The sequence below is a fragment of the Xiphophorus maculatus genome, chromosome 2, assembly GCF_002775205.1.
Source record: "Xiphophorus maculatus strain JP 163 A chromosome 2, X_maculatus-5.0-male, whole genome shotgun sequence".
Classification (NCBI taxonomy): Eukaryota; Metazoa; Chordata; class Actinopteri; order Cyprinodontiformes; family Poeciliidae; genus Xiphophorus; species Xiphophorus maculatus.
This window is the reverse complement of record NC_036444.1, coordinates 24,317,174-24,336,182: the sequence shown is the minus strand read 5'-3', so window position 1 is coordinate 24,336,182 and position 19,009 is coordinate 24,317,174. Positions and strand designations below refer to the sequence as shown.

At 38.2% G+C, this 19,009-nt stretch overlaps 1 protein-coding gene across 4 annotated transcripts; it reads right to left on the bottom strand.

Moving 5' to 3' along the window:
* Positions 1–4,021: 4,021 nt before the first annotated feature.
* Positions 4,022–17,807, bottom strand: LOC102217488 (protein FAM19A5-like). 4 transcript variants are annotated; one of them, XM_023347728.1, is made up of 5 exons: positions 17,277–17,807; positions 16,885–17,034; positions 14,598–14,725; positions 7,557–7,704; positions 4,022–5,243 (listed from the first exon to the last, which is right to left on the bottom strand). In XM_023347728.1, exons 1-4 carry the CDS (start codon positions 17,356–17,358, stop codon positions 7,600–7,602), a joined length of 465 nt encoding a protein of 154 aa, XP_023203496.1. In that variant the 5' UTR covers positions 17,359–17,807; the 3' UTR covers positions 4,022–5,243; positions 7,557–7,599. The 4 variants fall into 4 exon arrangements, with proteins under 4 accessions (XP_023203496.1, XP_023203501.1, XP_023203507.1 ...); XM_023347733.1 differs by having other exon boundaries at positions 7,589–7,704; XM_023347739.1 differs by lacking the exon at positions 7,557–7,704.
* Between the last annotated feature and the right edge of the window lie 1,202 nt (positions 17,808–19,009).

Sequence of the window (19,009 nt, the reverse complement as noted above, 5' to 3'; positions counted from 1 at the left end):
GAACTTTCACAGCTGGAGTTATTGGGGCCTGCCATAGCATTACATAGGAGAACTAGAAAATTCCTGAGGAAATTTAAGGGGGTCCTGCCAAAGTGTGCCGGTCGGTTTAGACACAGCGTTCTGATGCTAAAAATTAGCATCAATGCTAAGTTTAGCTAAAAAATTACACATTAGCATGTGGAGAATCACAAGAATGTTGACTAACATGGACTTGCACCATTGAGTTTGTTAAAGTAATTGTATCAGTTGAAATTAGCCAAAATGCTAGCATGTGGGGATCACTAGCATGCTGTCTTACATTCACTTCCTCCATTGAGTATACTAAATGTAGCTAATGTGTTAGAAATAGATAAAATACTTATGTTAGGGAAAAGGATCACAGTGGAAGGAAGTGAAATGGTAATATTCGTGCTAATGCTAATGCATTGCCTTGCTGCGAAAGGCAGTGCACTAACCTGAGAGGTAAAGATAATACAGGCTAATATTATTGCACCAGCGGTGCACTAACCTGAGGAATATTGAGGCTTTTATTTTTAAATTTTCAGTAAGCTGATAACTTACCAACATCTCTTTACCTGTGCTTATTCCTCTCGTAATCAACAACAAATTGTGTGATTTTGGTAACATTTGCTTCTTATTTGCCAAAGTTATTAGGGGGAACAACATATTTTAACTATTTTAGCTGCCTGAAATAATTTGTTCCCCTTTCATTTCATAGCAACAAATACATTTTCCAGCAAGTCTTTAACTGCTTATTCCTCTCGCCACCAACAATAAATCTTGAGGATTTGATTGCATTTTCCATTTATTTGCCAAAGCTATAAGGGCGGAACCATATACACTGCTCAAAAAAATAAAGGGAACACTTAAACAGGTGTTTAACACTTAAAGTGTTCCCTTTATTTTTTTGAGCAGTATATTTCAGCTCCCTGAAATAAACCGTCCCCCCTCCATTTCATAGGAACAAATGGTTTACCAGCAAATCTTTAACTGTGCTTATTCCTCTCATCAACAAATCATGTGATTTTGGAAACTGTTGTTCATTATTTGCCAAAGTTAAAGGGGGGGAACCATATATTTCAGCCACCTGAAATAATCTGTTCCCCATCTATAACACTGGAAAAAATAATTTTTTCACAAACTATTTAAGTGTGCTTATTCCTCTCTTGATGAACAACAAATCATGTAAATATAGTAACATTTGCTCAATATTTGCCAGTTATTAGGGGGCTATTTCAGGCAGCTTATATTTTAGCTGCCTGAAATAATCCATTCCCCCTCCATAACATGGGAACTAATTACTTTTTCACAAACTCTTTAGCTGCGTTTATTCCTCTCATCATCAACAATAAATCCTGTAAGTTTGAAGATGTCAAACTGGAAAAATAATCTAAGACCAGGATACAAAAATAAATTCTTAAATTTTTTCTATTAGTTTTAGATTACTGAAATGTCTCTCCCCATGAGCAACAGTCATAGGCAACATGCAAAATATACATAAAGCAATCCAGACTTCTCAGAAAAATGCTATGTTGTTGCATTTTATTCAAGCTGCAGTATATAACTTTAATAAAAAATATGTTTTCTCCATACTTGTTAAAGCTGTCACCATGTTGTGACAGTTTGTTTTGAGACAGATAATCTGTGAAAACAATCAATCTCCTCCACCTCCTCCCTGAGCTACTATTGCTAGCTAAAGAAATGCAACGTTCTGACCAAAACAACCAATCAGAACCAGGAGGAGGGTCTTAGTGCTGTTAATCAATCTCATTCACTCAATGTGCTAATGGTGGAAAATTAACTTATTAATGGAAAAATGTTGATCTGCTGTCATTGATAGCTATGCTAACTAGACTGAGCATTCACAACAGGCTGTGCTAGCTGCAGCATAGGGATGAGCAGCTGCATGAGATTGTGATTGACAGCACTAAAACTCTCCTGTCCTTGATTAGTTGTTTCTAGATAGTACTTGGAGAAGGCAGAGGAAATAGATTTTTCACAGATTATCTGTCATGCCATACTGTCACAACATAATGACAGTTTTAACAAATATGTAAAAAAAAATTTTTTAAAAGTTTTACATACTGCAGCTTTAATTTCACTTAGGAGAGGACGGGACAGGAGGGGACGTGGGTTAAAGCTGCTGCTGTCTGACTCATCTGTTGTTAAGTGTGATAAAAAGGTACAGGGACAAGTTCAATATATGAATATGTTGGTAATTTCTATCCTTAATTCATTAAATGTTAGTGAAATGGAGGCAAACAGTAATCTGTAGCTAAACTAACTATGCTGAATGGTTGATAATCTCACACAGTCTACCCACCTCTTGGAGAAAAACTGGGTTACAAATTGACACTTTTACCTTTTTCTCTCTGTCTCTCCATTTTTTGAAAACCTACTTTATTAATTTTCTTAGCAGCATAGTAACTGCAGCAGTCGTTCTTGTCTTGTACTGTCTGCTGCTGAAACACCGTCACAGTCAAACGCTGCAAACAGGAACCAATCGATTCATGCAGATCCAGGGGGGTTCAGGGCAAATGTGGGCTTTTTGGTCTGGGAGGGGTAACATTTAATTTTTACTGCTAAAAATAATTTTAGAAAACAAAATATAATTAATTTTGTAATTGACAGGGTTCCATTGTTTTTAAAATTCTATGAACAAAAAACCCCCCAAAATAAAATAAAAAAGCAAACAAAAAACATTGTGGAGGGCCCCCTGTTGGTCAGGGGCCCTTGGAATTGTCATAACTTTCCCCGCTATATGGCCCCCTGTGTTCATGCCACATGATTCTGTACAATGGTTCAAAATGTTTAATAAAAAAAAAAGTTAGCTTCCATGTTTTAGTTAAGGAACAGACACAAACAGATCATATTCGAAGAAATGTGAAAGTGAAGATACCTTCTAAATTTAGTGTTAAGGACAAGTACTGTTTTTACTGTAGGACCTGTCACTAAACTGTTTGAGTCATGAACATTGTATGTATTACTTTGTTAAACAACATTTCCACTTTAAGCAAGTAAGTAAATTACTTTAAGTAAGTTCCACTTTAAGCATAGTTTAAAAGGTATATATATATATATAAATGTATTTCCCTTTTAACAAAAAGCAAAGATTACTAAGGCACCCAGTAAGGCATCCTTAGTTAGCATAAAGTAGCATCTATATAAACACTGAAAGTGTTTCATTGAAATATAATTAGCGTCTAATTATTAGATGCTATTTACAAAGTACTTACAGATATTATTGAAGTGTATTTATTTTGAGATTTATTAAAATATACACAGAACCTATTTGAAAATACTACCAAAAGTACAACTTCACAAAAGTATTGCTTGTATATATTTGTAATATATTTCTAAAATGTACATTTAAAAATCTACATTTATACATGCAAAGTGTAATTTTAAAAAGATTATCAAAAGTATAACTTTAATATAATTAGAATTTAAAGTATATTTTATAAAGTGTACCAAAAATAAATTTTTAAAAAGAGCAGCATGTTCTTAAAAATGTATTTATTACATTTTTAGTACAGTCTAAAGTATACCCACTTGATAAATGTACGTCAGAAAAATACAGTATAGTTAAAATATATTCAAGTAATATTTCTTAACCAGGGTCTCCTTGGTTTCTTCAAGAAATCTGTGGACACGCCGTTACCTGAATTATTTGTTCCTGGCTCCACAGCTGCACCTTCTGAGTCGGGTTTGGTTTTCATAAAACACATAAAGCCAGGAGGAACTGATGACGCCATCTCAAGCCTGGCTTCATGGCTTATCCTCGATTTCTGAATCCCATGTTTGTGAAACAACCCCTGACCTTTTAACCTATAAACACCTTACCAACTGTCAAGCTTGTTGGTAGCAGCATGTTAAGATGTTTTGTTATTGGCACAAAGTGCAATAAAAAGGGACTACCTCTAAGTTCTTGAACTTTTCAAATTAATAGAAACAGACCCATTAAATAAACTTGATTATTGAATAAGTGAAAAATGTTACATAGATTAAGTACACACAGATGGATGTTTGAAACCCTTTATTTCTATCAATTACAATTTTCCACTTACAGCTACTGAAATTATGATATTTAAAATAAGAATATTACATTAGACCAATAAAAAAAAACATTTTTAAAAAACAGAAAAGTGGGCATAATGAGAAATATGTTTAGTACCTGTTTTAAAGATTGATATTTTCAGAAGTGTCATGATGCGTGTTTAAATCCAGACCCAAATGCAGCAGGCAAGAGACATAGATCAGTTAATGACAAAACAAAACAAAAAACCCCAACTTACAAAAATAGAAAGTCCAACAGGAAAATCCAAAACAAGGCCAAACTGGAGACACGAGGAGAAGACAGGGAAGCCGAGGAGAGTAACAAGATGAACTGGCAACTACTGTCTGAAAGAGAGTGACTTAAATACCAGGAAGGAGAAATCTGAACAAAGACCTGGGCTGATGAGTAAATTGATTGCAGGTGTGAGTGAAGGCAGACTGAGGAGAACGGGACACAGCAGAGCCAGGCAGGGAACAGGAAATAATTCTAACATTAAAGAATTACTTAGACTAAAGAAACATAAATAAGCAAAACATTCCTATAATCACTGAGGAAGAACAAAAGTGGAAAACTAAATTAGACTAAATAGAAACACCTAAGGAACACCAAACTAAAACAACCCCAGATCCCAACAAAAAGGTACTTTTAATCTGACAAACAAGACTCATTGGGACACGTATTTTAATTTATTGGATATGAGTAGATGGTACACAAAGTATCTTTCAGGAGCATGATAAAAAGCCCAAATATATCAAGAGATTTATACAAGTGATGAGTATATGTAGACTTCTAAGCTCCACTGTGGTTACTCATGCTGGTTTTGGATTACATCAAATTATGGTGGATCTCCTTCATGCCATCTTTGGCCACCTCTGTGACATTCTTCTAGGCTTGCTCTGGGAGTGCAAGACCCAAAAGCACACAGCGCAGGGAATGGTAAATAGACTGAACTTATATAGCGCTTTTCCAGTCAGTGTAAAGCGCTTTGAGTGATCAAAGCACTTTACACTAGAGTCACATTCACTCATTCACATTCGGGAAATGTTCTAACCAGGTTGTGTGGGCAATAGATTCCTTTTGCTTTCTCAACATGCTCTTTTCTTAAAAGTCCGCTTCTTTTCATGGAGAGGCCAGCTAATCAATAGCAAGAATTACTCTGTTGTCCTCTTTGCCACTGTTAGGAGACCTGGAGACAAATAAGCAGCATTAGGAAAGAATTAGTCACCATATTTGAGGGGATAACACTGAGTTATACCAATACCCTATAATATAAAATTTAATTTGAACTTCATTTCACTTTAATTTGATCTAAATTTGGATTGATAGTGTTTTGTGTATATGAAGGTTTTTCTTTAATGTTTTGTCACTGTAAGTGGCTTTGTTGTCCACCTGGTAATAAGAGAAAAATTCTCTTATTATACATGAGACTGGGGTCTCATGTATAAAGCGTGCGTATGGAGAAAAAATGTGTGGCGCCATATTTTATGCACAAGTCGACATGTATAAAAATGAACTTTGCGTAAATATATGCACACCTTTTCCCTGGCGTGAAAATGTACGGCAGCCACGCAAACCTTTTCTGTGGACAATATCAAACTACAAAATGTCCAAACTCACCTAAATACAATGAAATCTGACTACATTCAGTTATTTAGACCAAGAAGCATCAAATCCGTTGTTTGTTTTCATGTTTATGTTTTATTGTTTAAACAAACGATGAAACTGAACCGCATTTATGCTCAGACAATAACATAACATGCACACAAAATAAAGAAAATAAAAATAAAAGTATGTGAAAACCTCACTCAAATATAAATAGCGCTTTTCCTCAGTTTTTGTCTCATAACGATGTAACTCATTGGTCTGTGCGCCAAAGCGCATGAAATGGGATATGGGATAATTTCATTCTCACTAGAAAAAGAAAACAGGGTTGGATCAGGATATTAACTCCAAAAATGTCAGGTTGGATTATTTTTAAAGTGATCAAGGTGTGTAGACAATCACAGGTTTATAAGTAGCTCTGCAAAGGTGAGCCACGTAATTGTCGAGAACATCACCAATGGAAGGATTCAGAAGGAGAATTGATCATATTGATCTGCTGGTAAATATTGATGATGGTACCGGTACCGGTCCAGCTGGAGTCATCCTTCAGTCAAGCCAGGTCTGCTTTGTGAGTGCGCCTTTATGGACAGAAAGAATCTCTATTCTGTAAATGTACAACTTATGCACATAATTCTACTATTTAGAATAAACATCCACATTCCCCACAAAGACTCTGTGGCACGCTGTCTGTCTTTAAATCCCGGCTGAACGTTCTGCTGTTCAAACAGGACAGCAATCAAACGTGATCAATTACAAATTTATTGATGGAACTTGACTTAATGTCATGTTTTGATTGTTGATTCTATGTTGCATGGTGTTTCTGTGTTTGATATGATGTAAAGCACTTTGAAATGCCTTGCTGCTGAAATGTGCTGTACAAATAAAATTTGATTGATTGATTGATTATACATCCAGATTTTTTTGTGCGCTGCACTATTCTAAATTTGTCCATATGCCAAGTTTTAGTGTGAAAACTGCACACTCTTTTATACATGAGGCCCCTGGTCTGTTCTTTTTTTCTGTGACTGTGTCATGTTGTTCGGGGCTCTTCTCCTGACTGTGTTCAGTTCAGTCAGACGGGTCTTTGAACGCTTTGCCTTCGAATAGAAATAAAAACAAAGATGAATCTTTCTCTAGCTATTGGAACAGACTCTCATTCTTTGATAACAGAATTTTCCCCAACATTTTGATGTTGGAAGTGGGATCCATCGTGTCAGGAGATCGTGGGCGACGGGAGATTAGAAGCATTGGCCAGCTTGAGGGGTTTGTCTTCAGTCCACCTCCAACTTAAACGAGGAGAATCTGAGGTCTCGTCCCCACAGCTGCTGACCACCTGATGTCCTCCATCGGGTGAGAACTGTTTCAAACTTATTTTCTAGGGTTGACTCAGACATTTGTGAACCTGAGACAAAACTCAATGGGAGTTAGGATAATTTTTTATCATAGAGGGTTGTTAGAAGGACAAAGGAGAATTTTCTAAAAATCCTTTAGCTTAGATACCGGTTGTCTCCCCTGCTTTGCAATCAAATAAAGGTATTGATTTTTGTTTTTTAACAGCAAACTTTGAGTAATATAAAGGGCCCAAAATGGTCAGGCTAAAGAGGAATTGTCTACACTGGATCATTTGGTTGTGGTACATTTGTCTTCACACCCACCCTCCAAGGTTCACAAGGCACACCAAACCCCTCCTGCCTACTTTGAATAGTTAATTGAGAGTACAATACTGTTTGATAACTAGGATCAATTGGAATGTATGTGTGATTGAATTGAAATTATTTCATTTGTAAAGTACCTTTGGACAACACTTGTAAATTGGAGATAGCAAACTGTATTGAATTGAATTGTTTGGTCATATTTGCAGAGCATGCAAGTTGGCTTTTCATAGGCGGTTACGGACAGTCTGAGGTGTGATGCATCTGTTGTGCAGACCAATAGTCTCATCAGCTGTGTGTCGCTGGTCTTAGCCGATCCTGCAGATGGACGAGCCGGATGTGGCGATCTTGGGCTGGAGTGGTCACACGTGGTCGATTTGCAGTAGTGCCAGTCTGTTGGAAACGAACTGTTAAACGGCCAATAGTCCGATAATGGACATTGAGCCGTACAGCTGCTGTGATTGACATCCCTGCATCCAACATGCCAATGGCACACTCTCACATAACTTGCAACATCTGAGGCATTATGACTTGTGACAAAATTTGACATCTTGGGGTGGCCTCTTATTGTCCCCAGTCTAAGGATTGTCCAGCTGTTGTTCATATTGTCTGATCACAAATTGGACATGGATGGATTGACAGCGGGGCAGAGGTTTTCGACTGGAAATTTCTGATTTTGATAAAATTCTGATAAACTGCCAATTGTTTTGTGTTTTTGTTTATTTTTTCCATGTTGGAGTGAATTAGTGTGTGATTGTGTACTTAAAAATGCTTTCAAGACTAAAGGTTGGACACTTGTTGATGACCACCTTGAGGAAGGTAAATATAGTTTTTATGAGTAACTCCTATAAAATGACATGATAACTTAAATTGCAAGGAGTGTTTTTGCTGATTATATAGACAGCCATTAACTATTGTGTGGTAACTACATTTGAATTTTGTTTAAAGTATCACCACATTATATCATTGGGTTCATTGTTTGACATTTCATGATTTTTTAGGCCCGAGCATCGAAGCGCTGAGACGGCCTATTGTATTTGAAACTAATCTTAGGCCACATCATTGTCCCCCACGTGAAAACAAACAGTTTTAATGGAACTGCAAGTGGGTATGGCTAATGCAAAGGTCAATTGGCACCAAACCTGGCATGAGTGATCCTGATTGGATGCCTGACGGTCCTATGTCATCATGGTATGACGTTATCACACTGTAATGTTTTTTTTTCCGTCGACTTGGATATTATTTTGGTCCAGCCAAGTGTAAAAGACAGACCAAATTTCCCAAAATGTATCAAGCTTGTTCTTAGTAAAAAAGCTGATTTTCCCAAGTGCCAAGTAAAAAGTCATTTGTGTAATGCATTGTGAAATTCCACATGGTGTCTCTTTCTTTCACAAGGACGCAATACATACGGTGGCTCTGAAGGTGCAAACCACTTCAACACAACAACATTAACGAAGCACAATTACAAATTCAAAAACACAATATTAACAAAGCACTACAACATTAACAAAAATTAAAGGGTATGTCCCAGTTGGAGACCTGAGAAATCGCTGATTGGACAATAGGCATGAATACGTATACGCTAAGTCCTAATTACGTAACCGCCATCTTGAAAGTGGCAGTGGAGAAAACGTGCTGCGTGATAGGATTAGGATTAAGATAAGGATTAGGACACAAAATATTGTTGTGTTTTTGAATTTCTAATTGTGTTTCGTTAATGTTGTTGTGTTTTTGTAATTTGTAATTGTGCTTCGTTAATGTTGTTGTGTTTTTGTAATTTGTAATTGTGCTATGTTAATGTTGAAGTGGTTTGCACCTCAGGGCCACCGTAAAAACAGCATTAAGTGACTTTTTTGTTTATTTATAAAGCTCCATCACTGACCCACTTAAGCTAATCAAGATAATCTTGTGTCAGAAGACAGAAAACTAGTGTCACTGGCCTTAATGCACAAAGAGTTTTGGTGGTGGGCGTGAACATTGCAGTGCAGTGAAGTCACAGGTAATGCAAGGTCACAGGTGATGCCGTCGCCATACGTGTGGCTCTAAACTTCACATATTTCCTTGTCCATCCCCCAAGCCGAATGCAGTCCAATATTCGGTGGACATGGCCTAATTCTAGAATATTTAATAAATCAACCCCAAGCCTTGCTTTGATCGACAATCATAAAATTCGGTACTTGATAGGACCTACAAAAAAGTATCTCGGAGCCATGGTCCAAACCCAAAAGGAAGTTGAATATTTTGGATCAAAGTTGCCATTTTGTCTCTGTTACACATGTGTATCTGAGCAAACTCCTCCTACAGCTTTTGACATACAGACTTCAGAATCACTCAGCACAGTCTTCAGCCATTGAAAGTCAATAGTTATCAAAAAAAAAAAAGTGTACATCATAGTAATGTTGTAGTACTCGAGACCACTTTTTGATGGTCTCACTCTTGTGAGACTCGGTCTGCATTTGGTCGGACTCGACCAAATGCAGGACCATTGAGGACTGAAACAGACATTGAGGACTCTGGATTTTAATTCAAGACCGGTCAAGAACACAACTGTAAAATTATCACTAAATTGCCAGCATATTGTCCAGTTTATTTGTTAACAGATATGCAAAACATACTGATTAAAATCCAAGCAATAACATGACTTGCTAATGAAGTGTTTCTGTTACCGCTGTCACCCATCACCTCCCTTTCACTCGCACGTGGCTCTCAGACAGTATGCAGTGGTTTTCTCTGAGCAGCAGATGTCCGTTTATTTTTCAGTAATAGAATCCCGCTACATAAATCATCAGAAATCTGATGGCGACATGTAAATTCAGCAGCGCTTCGCTTTCACAGACGGTTTCACTACGTCTAACTTGTATCGCCACTTAGAAAATGAGTTCAAAGAAAGGTAAGCTCTGTGGACGTGATGTTAGCAAAGCTTGCTGTTCAGGGACAAGTTGTATGAAAAAAGTTGTCTCTCACGGCGCTGAATTGTTGTGCGCAGGTGTTGACTGACGTGTCGCATATATGGGACAACGCTGTCTGCAATATAGTGAAGTGAGATTAACGAACGATCCAATTCTTCTGAACGAGCCGTTCAGAAGATATTAATGGAGCCTCACTGAGAGCCGTTCTTTGTTCTAGTAATGCTCTGCGTACACTGCAGTAGCATGAGAATGGAAGAGCACGCAGATTATGCTCATTGCTCTTTGATTGTTTTCATTACTTGTCATGGCGGCAGACATTACAGCACTGCGCTGCCTGGCTTCATGCAGTGGGAAAGAGAGTGAGAACAGCCACAATGTGCACATTGTGCTTGGTTACGTCTTCCTTGGACAGTGTTCATAGTTGAGCGTTGTTTACCATTAATTCATTGCCTTAATTGCTGTGTTTAATAGTGCAGACAGTGGCGGTTTCTGACATGGGCAGTATGGGCAACCACCCAGGGCGTTATCATTTTAGGGCTGGCATGAGATGCACTCTAGTCTTGGTCTTGGGTTAGGTGGTCTTAAGCACAATGCTACATCCAGTGGTGGGAAGTAACGAAGTACAAGTACTTCGTTACTGTACTTAAGTACAATTTTCGTGTATCTGTACTTTACTTAAGTAGATTTAATAATGGATACTTTCTACTTTTACTCCACTACATTTAACAGTAAGTATCTGTACTTTCTACTTCACTACATTTCTATATAGCGTTTAGTTACTCGTTACATCCAAGACGCATTTCAGTTTTTTGATTTGTTCGTTAGTTTGAAAGTATCCAATGGCGAAAGCAGAATCAGTCCGCTGAACCAATCCAAAGCGGGAAATAACCATTAGGCCCTCCCTCAAGAAGAGCAGCACAGTACGCAGGACCTGCAGAATCATTAACTCCCAGAATGGAGTCCAAGGATAGTCATCCTCCAGAAGACCTGCCCCACCCATGGCCTTATTTAAAACATTTCTTTGAAATAACTGGGTCAAAAAACGCTTCCTGGAGATTCCAATGCCGCCTTTGCCTTCCCCGAAAGCATGAAATTCTATCTTTCAAAAATTCACCATCAAATTTGAAAAAACATATTGAGGTAAGTTAAGTTGCTAAACGCTATCGATGTTAAATTAATTTGTGTTAGTGAAGTTTTATGTAATCTTAGCAAGATTTTTGTTGAACTCGACTGCAGTAAATAAATACGATTACTGTATATTGTTATAAGCTAGCATGAACTTGCAAGTAACAGTGATTACTGCGGTCGTGATCACGTCTCCCGCCATGAATGTTACATATAAGTTGACGCTAAACTCCTTCACGTCCTGGTTATTGAATAAATGTTAGCGCCATTAAAATAATCTCCATGTAACAGTTACAGTCATATTCAATAAATTAGAATATGGGTTCCAATGAGACGCAATTGTCGCAAGTCCGGCGACATTGGCGGACATTCCCGCCCACAGAGTCAGCCGTACCCCCCCTGCCTGGAAGGTGTTTATTGTCAGCCCCTTTCTGTTAACAGTTCTCTCAAAATAGCTGGCAAAAAAGTTAAGTTCATGTTTTGTTAGGACGAAAGACTAGATGTTTCCAAATCGCTTGATGTTTGTTAGGTCAGTTTAAAGTCCCTTTTTTCCGGGAAACAATTTTCTTTTGAACGTGTTTATTTTGAATTAAATAAAACATTTCAAAGGTATAATAATTTCTCTCATTTTGCCTAACTACATGTAACCCTGCAGGTCATCCCTGGAATTCTGATGCATAGAATAAAATATCTAAATCTAAACTGTCACAGGGGGTAAACACAATAAAAACATGCTTTATCTGCAGCATTGCTCATTAAAATGGTACATTACTGATTTATTAAAACTAAATACGATAGGTACACTTAATGACATTATATAAGCCGTTAGGTATTATGGTTGGCAAGTACTTTTACTTTTAATACTTAAGTAGTTTTAAAAGCTTGTACTTTCTTACTTTTACTTAAGTAAAATAATAATGTGGTACTTTGACTTTTACTTGAGTAAATTTTTGTCTGTGTATTTGTACTTTTACTTAAGTACATTGTATGAGTACTTTCTCCACCACTGGCTACATCACAGAATGTGGCCGTGTCCAAGCCTCAAATCCTGACTATTCGCCATAAAACCTCCAAGTCGAACAACTTCCACACCGAAGCTCCCACCTTCATACAACTGTCTTTGTGTCATAATAGAACAGAGCTCAATACATTCACATAATCAGGTGGTGACATCACCTTAGCCCCCTTTCAACAGGAAGTCGCCTGTTTTAATCCTGGTTCTCTTCCTTTTACTTTATGATTCACGCAGATTTAAACCTGTGTTTGATGGAAGAGAACAACATGATAGTAAATCCTTTTCTCAACACTACTGGTTGGAGCATGTGGGCGTGATTGAATGGTGAAATCTAGTCCCACACAGTTTGCATATGATTATCCCTAAATCACACATGTATCATCTGATCTGCAACAAACTTCACAATTTACCTTTGTTAACCTTAGAAGAGGCCAATAGCATTAAATGGGAATTTGGCTCCATTGCGCACCCTAGATTATTCCATTAGATATTTCTCTTTAATACGTCAACCGATCTGCACCAGATTTTTTGTGCGTCATTAGGGAGCACTGCACAACACATTTATGTCCGTTGCCTAGTGGACGGGTGTGTAAACTGTGTGAGAGCATGGCCAAAGTAAGAAGGTGGTGTTACTGAAGCTCATGCAGTAGCCATGAGCTGCGCTGAGCTGTGAGGACTGCCAATGCTACTTGTAGCTTTAATCTTCATTTGTTTTACTTCAAATATATAATCTAAATTTCTACTTGTTTGATGTAACATTATATTTATTTTCTACATCTTTCAGGGTGCCCCTTTGCTTTGTTAATACCAAAGCAATTAACTGTGTTTCACAAAAACAGAGTGTGTTTGTGCACTTTATACCATTTTCCCTGATCCTACTCTTTCAGTTCTATTTTATTTTTATGTTAATAGTGTTGTAGTCAAGACCACCTAACCCGAGACCAAGAGAAGACCAAGACCAGAGTGTATCGAGACCGAGACAAGACCAAGACTTTTAGGGACCGAGACAAGACCAAGACCAGCGCCCCGTGCTACATGACACAATAAAATGTGAAATATGATCAAAATTGCTAATTAAATTGATCTGAAAGATTCACATTACCATAAAAACACCGATATATAAAATACATAGAGCTGAAATAAATTTAACCAATATTATAAGCAGAACAAACTCTTTGTTCTGCTTATCTAAAAAGATAATGCCCTGGGCATTTGCCCATATCATTCATGTCAGAAATCAGCATCCGTCAGAAATCTGTCAGTGAGGCTCCAGTACAGGGCCAGCCAAAGCCTCCATGGGGCCCTAAATAAAATTTGTTTTTGAGGCTAACATTAGTTAGACATAGTCCCCACCGTCTGTGAAAGCGAAGCGCTGCTGAATTAGCTGTCGCCATCGGATTTCTTATAATTTATGCAGCGCAATTCTATTACTGACGATTAGACAGACATTTTCTGCCGCTCAAAGAAAACCACTGCGCATGTCTTGGAGCGCCGCGTGCGAGTGAAAGGTGGGGAGTGTAACAGAAACACGGAATTGGTAAGACACGTTATTGCTTGGATTTTAATCGGTGCATTTTGCATCCAGTGAAAACAAACATGTTAACAAATAAACTGGACAGTATGCTGTACGTTTAGTGATATTTCCACAGTTGCGGTCTTGACTGGTCCGAGACCAAGACCGGTCTCTAGTACTACAACACTGGGTTAAGTTTATAATTGTCTTTTTTGTTGTTTTTTTTTAGTATCAGAAAGAGGAAATGCGATCGAAAAGTTTAAGGTTACTATGTTTATGAGTGTATGAATGCATAATGATGTTATGATTCTAGGGTAATGCTCATGGGAAGGTTTTCTGAAGCTCTCTCTCCAAACCCTATATTACAATAAAGTTGTTGAATTATTTCTTGTTGGTCTGTTGTCCACCCTCAAGAACATCCTTGAATGTTTAATTTCCTTTATGAAAGAAAACGCATATGCTTGCAAACTGTTTGGTAACTAGATTGTCAACATATGAGAATGGAATAAAACCCAACTATAAAACTGCATGCTGTGTTCTTCTCGAGGCTTTTTCTGTTTAGTGAGCAGAGTCTGTGAACACTGTAAAACATTAAAATAAATATTGACAAAATATATATTCTTTCTCTGGTTCTCAAAACGATTTTCCCTCACTCTTTGTTAAAGATAATTTCCATTCATGTGATAGTAAAGAATCACAGCAGCCCAACAGGTTCTCCTCCTACCGTGGTAGTTTTTAGTCGGCCTCCCGTTTGTGTGCAGGTCCAGCCCGATTTATTGACCAGGATATTACAACCCTCATCATCCAAACATGGAGTCATTTCGCACCACTGTTCACTCCTGACGATTTGAGCTGGGGGAAAGAACAAAACACGTCAGCTTAGTCATTTTTATTCCTTATCTTTAATGTTTTTCTGTAGGTGTCATCTTTTCAAACTTTCTCAAAACTGAATGAAAGACATGCAGCATGTATCGTCGAGTCCGGGAATCAAACCCACGACTGCCGCGTCGAGGACTCAAGGCCTCCAAACATGGGTCGCGCTGTCCCCTACGCCACCACGGCACGCCATAAACAGGCCTTTTTATACATCATGTTCCAAATTATTATGCAAGTGATATTTTCTCAGATTTTCCTAAATGGTCAATGCAAATGATGGTCAGTATAATATTCAAGTCATGAACTATTACAGTATAAATCAAATGTTACTGAACAAAGCTCCCCATGAGAACAGTATTTTTTTTCAAAAATAAAAAACTCAAAATGCTCTGTTCCAAATTATTATGCAGCAGCTTTTCTAAACATTTTATGGATTATAAAGAACTGCAGAAGGTCATTCTTTCAATGTGCAGCATTAAATGGTCACATGTACTAAAATCAAAAGCTATTTCAATCAAAAACATCTCAACAGACCGAGTTACATGTTAACATAGAACCTTCTTTGATATCACAGCACAATTCTTGATCCATTGAACTTGTGAGTTTGTGGAGTTTCTGCTTGAATTTCTTTGCAGGATGTCAGAATATCTTCCCAGAGCTGTTTTGATATGAACTGCATTAAACCCTCAGATCTTTTGCTTGAGGAAACTCCAAAGGTTCTCAATAGGGTTGAGGTCAGAGGTCAGCGGAGGATGGTGACCACACCATGAGTTTCTGCCCTTTTATGCCCATAGCAGCCAATGACACAGTGGCATTCCTTGCAGCATGAGATGGTGCATTGTCATGCATGAAGATGATTTTGCTACTGAAGGTACAGCTCTTCTTTTTGAACCATGAAAGAAAGTGATCAGTCAGAAAGTCCATCTACTTTGCTGAGGTCATTTTCACACCTTCATGGACTCTGAAGAGGCCGACCAGCTCTCTCTCTCTCTCTCTCTCTCTCTCTCTCCCCATGATTTCAGCCCAAAAAATGACTCCACCACCTCCTTGCTGACGTCACAGTCGTGTTGGGATGTGGTGGCCATCCACCACTAATCCACTACTGCGTCCATCTGGACCATCCAGGGTTGCACAGCAGTCATCAGTGAAGAAGTCTGTTTGAAAATGAATCTTCATGTACAGCTGGGCCCACTGTGACTGTTTCTGCTTGTGAGCTCTGGTTAGGGGAGGCTAATAGTAGGTTGATGCACCACAATGCCCAAGTCTGTGCTAATTGATTCAAATTTTTTCTGTGCTCATTTATAGGTTATTTTTTGATTGATATATTGCATGTGATTGCTATTTATTGGTTTATATCTAGTCATTTTTAAATTATCACTCTTAGGTATATATATATATATATATATATATTACAAACTTTGTATTTATTACCTAAGATGGAGTAGCTTTCAACAAATAAGCAATTTCCCCTTGGGGATCAATAAAGTATATTCTATTCTATTCTATTTTATTTTTACCCAAAAGAGACTTGTGCAATTTTTCAAAAAGTTTCTCTGGATCTCGAGAACGTAAGTGAGGGATTGCTTTTTTCTCTCCTTTTCTCCATGTCCCCTTACAGGCTCGGTAAAATGCTGAAATGGTTTTCAGCAGCATTGGAAAGATGTAAACACAACCATGATTCACAGAACTTATTTCAAATTTTTCTAGTCCAAGAATGCAGTCAAACAATGAATGAAATAAAATAAACAGCATATGTGCGCTTACAACCCCTCCTCACCCTGCTAGGGACAAGGAGGTTAGAAGATGGACGGATGGATGTGTCCTTACACATCTCAGCTTTTCTGCCGTTTTAAAGACTCTCCAGAGAAAAATAATAAGTAAGCATAAAATATAACCATTTTTAAGAACAAAATAACTTTTTTCGATACACTTAATTGAAGTCTTATGTGTATAATCCATGTGTGTTGAAGGAAAATGCAAACATATAGGGAACACAGCATGGACTTGCTGAACCCACACAAGAAAGTGAAGTATGAAGAAAGAACTCTGGATCACGTTATTCGTGGCTACTTATCCTGTTTCCTCAATGTGCTTTTCTAGGGCAGTTTTCATAAAAAAAAAAGCAAAAATCATACCATCAACACAGGCCGGTTTGGTTCGTGTTGTCCCAGCAATCTGTCCTTCCCTGCATGCACAGCGGACTGTCTGACGGGCGATTGTTGTCCTGGGTTGGCTGCTGTCTCGGTCCAGAGTTACGATCTCACAGGTTCCTGCCACCAGCTGACCTGAGCGAGAGCATTTAAAGAGAAAATGATCGAACTACACGACATGTCAGTAGGTGCCACTTGATGTGTTCACTAAGCAAGAGACCTGATTTCAATATTGAAGCTAGATACAATTTGTTGTTTTAATTTTTGCAATAACATACATTTTAAGTTAATATGTAACATATTATGCAAAGCTCCACGTGATCCATTTCCATTTCCCGAATTGGAAGCTGGAACCGGAAACCAACGGCAAACTATACCGTAACTCAGCAGGTGGTTGTGGAGAAGCAGGAAGCAGCCCGCGGCGGCGGTCAGCGTCCAGGTCAGCCGGAGGAGCAGCATGAGGGAGAAACGTTAGAATCAAAATGATTCGATCCGCGCTGCTGTCCATATAATCAGTCCAAAAGGAGTCAGATGAGAACCAAACCAACTCATCGTCGGGAGCTGAAGCCTGAATTACCACATTAACTATTTACAACGATATATCCTTTAAAATGAAAAAAGCTCTGGTGGTCAGCAGAGCCCGGTGTGCTGCTGCTGCTGCTTGTGGTCCGTTCCCACAGGAACGCGGTCTTCTGAATTACACATTTACCCCAGATAATAAGTTTGCCAACATTCTAATACACCCCGGTCCGCTTCTGATGCGTCGGGCTTCCGGACTGGAGTAAATCCACCGGGAGATCAGTGGGGTCGGCTCCGGTGGAAGCTGCTGCTGTAGCGGGCATGTTGCGCTCGTTTCCCTGCAGGAAGTTCACAGAGAACCGCTGCGGCTTTTCTGAGAGTTCTCTGTCCTCGAGTCCGATACGAGCCGCTTTATAACTGTCTCACGTCCTGGACTGACGTCACAGTGGTTCATCCTACAGACATTAGATACCGGGACACAATCTGGTCTGACACTACAGTACTGGAATATGGACAGTACATATGGCAGACCGTTTTAACATAAATTCCGTTTTACCGCCGTATATTCCGATCTCTGAAATTGGTTTAAGGCTAGACGTTTTAGCAGTTTAAGATATCTCTAATTATATTTTCACTAGACAAAATACTTATTTGAGATATCTCTAATTACATTCTGACTAGTCGAAATGACGTCAGATTTACCCTTGACTTGAATTGAGACTTCAATTCATGATATCTACAATTAAATGAATAACCATAAAGTAAATTAAATGATATCTCAATTGGTTGTAGCCCCCATATCAATTTAGTTTTGACTAGTCATAATTCTGATTAAAGATATATTGAATAAGACCACAATTCAAGATATCTTAAATGTATTTTTAGTAGAGTCTCCTATTAGGTTTTTTGCTGACAATTCCAATACCAATCACTGCCGATCTGGACTGGCTGTTAATTTTCCACTTTAGGTATAAATGCTACGAGATCTGGTAAAATGGAAACATGATCTGGCAATAAATTCACCAAGATTTAGAAAAAGAAAACATGAAACATTGCAGGCACATTGCAGCATTCAGTAAAAAGGAAAACTGAAAATCCTGCAAATCAGTAGAACAATATTTCACAGCAAACTTCTCAACAGCCTAATTTGTACAAAACAATCAAATAAATCTCACAAAACTGCCAACAATTTCAAGTGGAAAAGAAAATATTCATTCCAAGTCAAATGCAGGTTGCCTTCAAATAAACAATCCTAAGTTACTAAATCAAAACTGCCTGAGAGTAAGCTACTGCTAATTGTTTTTTGCTGGTGGGTTGTTTCTGACAGAGCCCAGTTATTCTGCAGAACAGAGGGAGGACGCAGAAGAGCTTATCAGTCTCATGTTAGGACAGCAAAAGTTTTAATACAAGTAAAAAGTTGTTTCTTTTTAAAGTTACATGCTGCAGCTTTATGCAGCTTTTCAATGTGAGAGTTCACTGGCTGGTGGAGGCAGAATGGCGCCATGTCTGTGAAATATTACTACCAGCACCGCCTGGTGAAAAAGCGTCTTCCACCACCAGCCCGATGACTGTATCTTTCAGGAAATTTGCT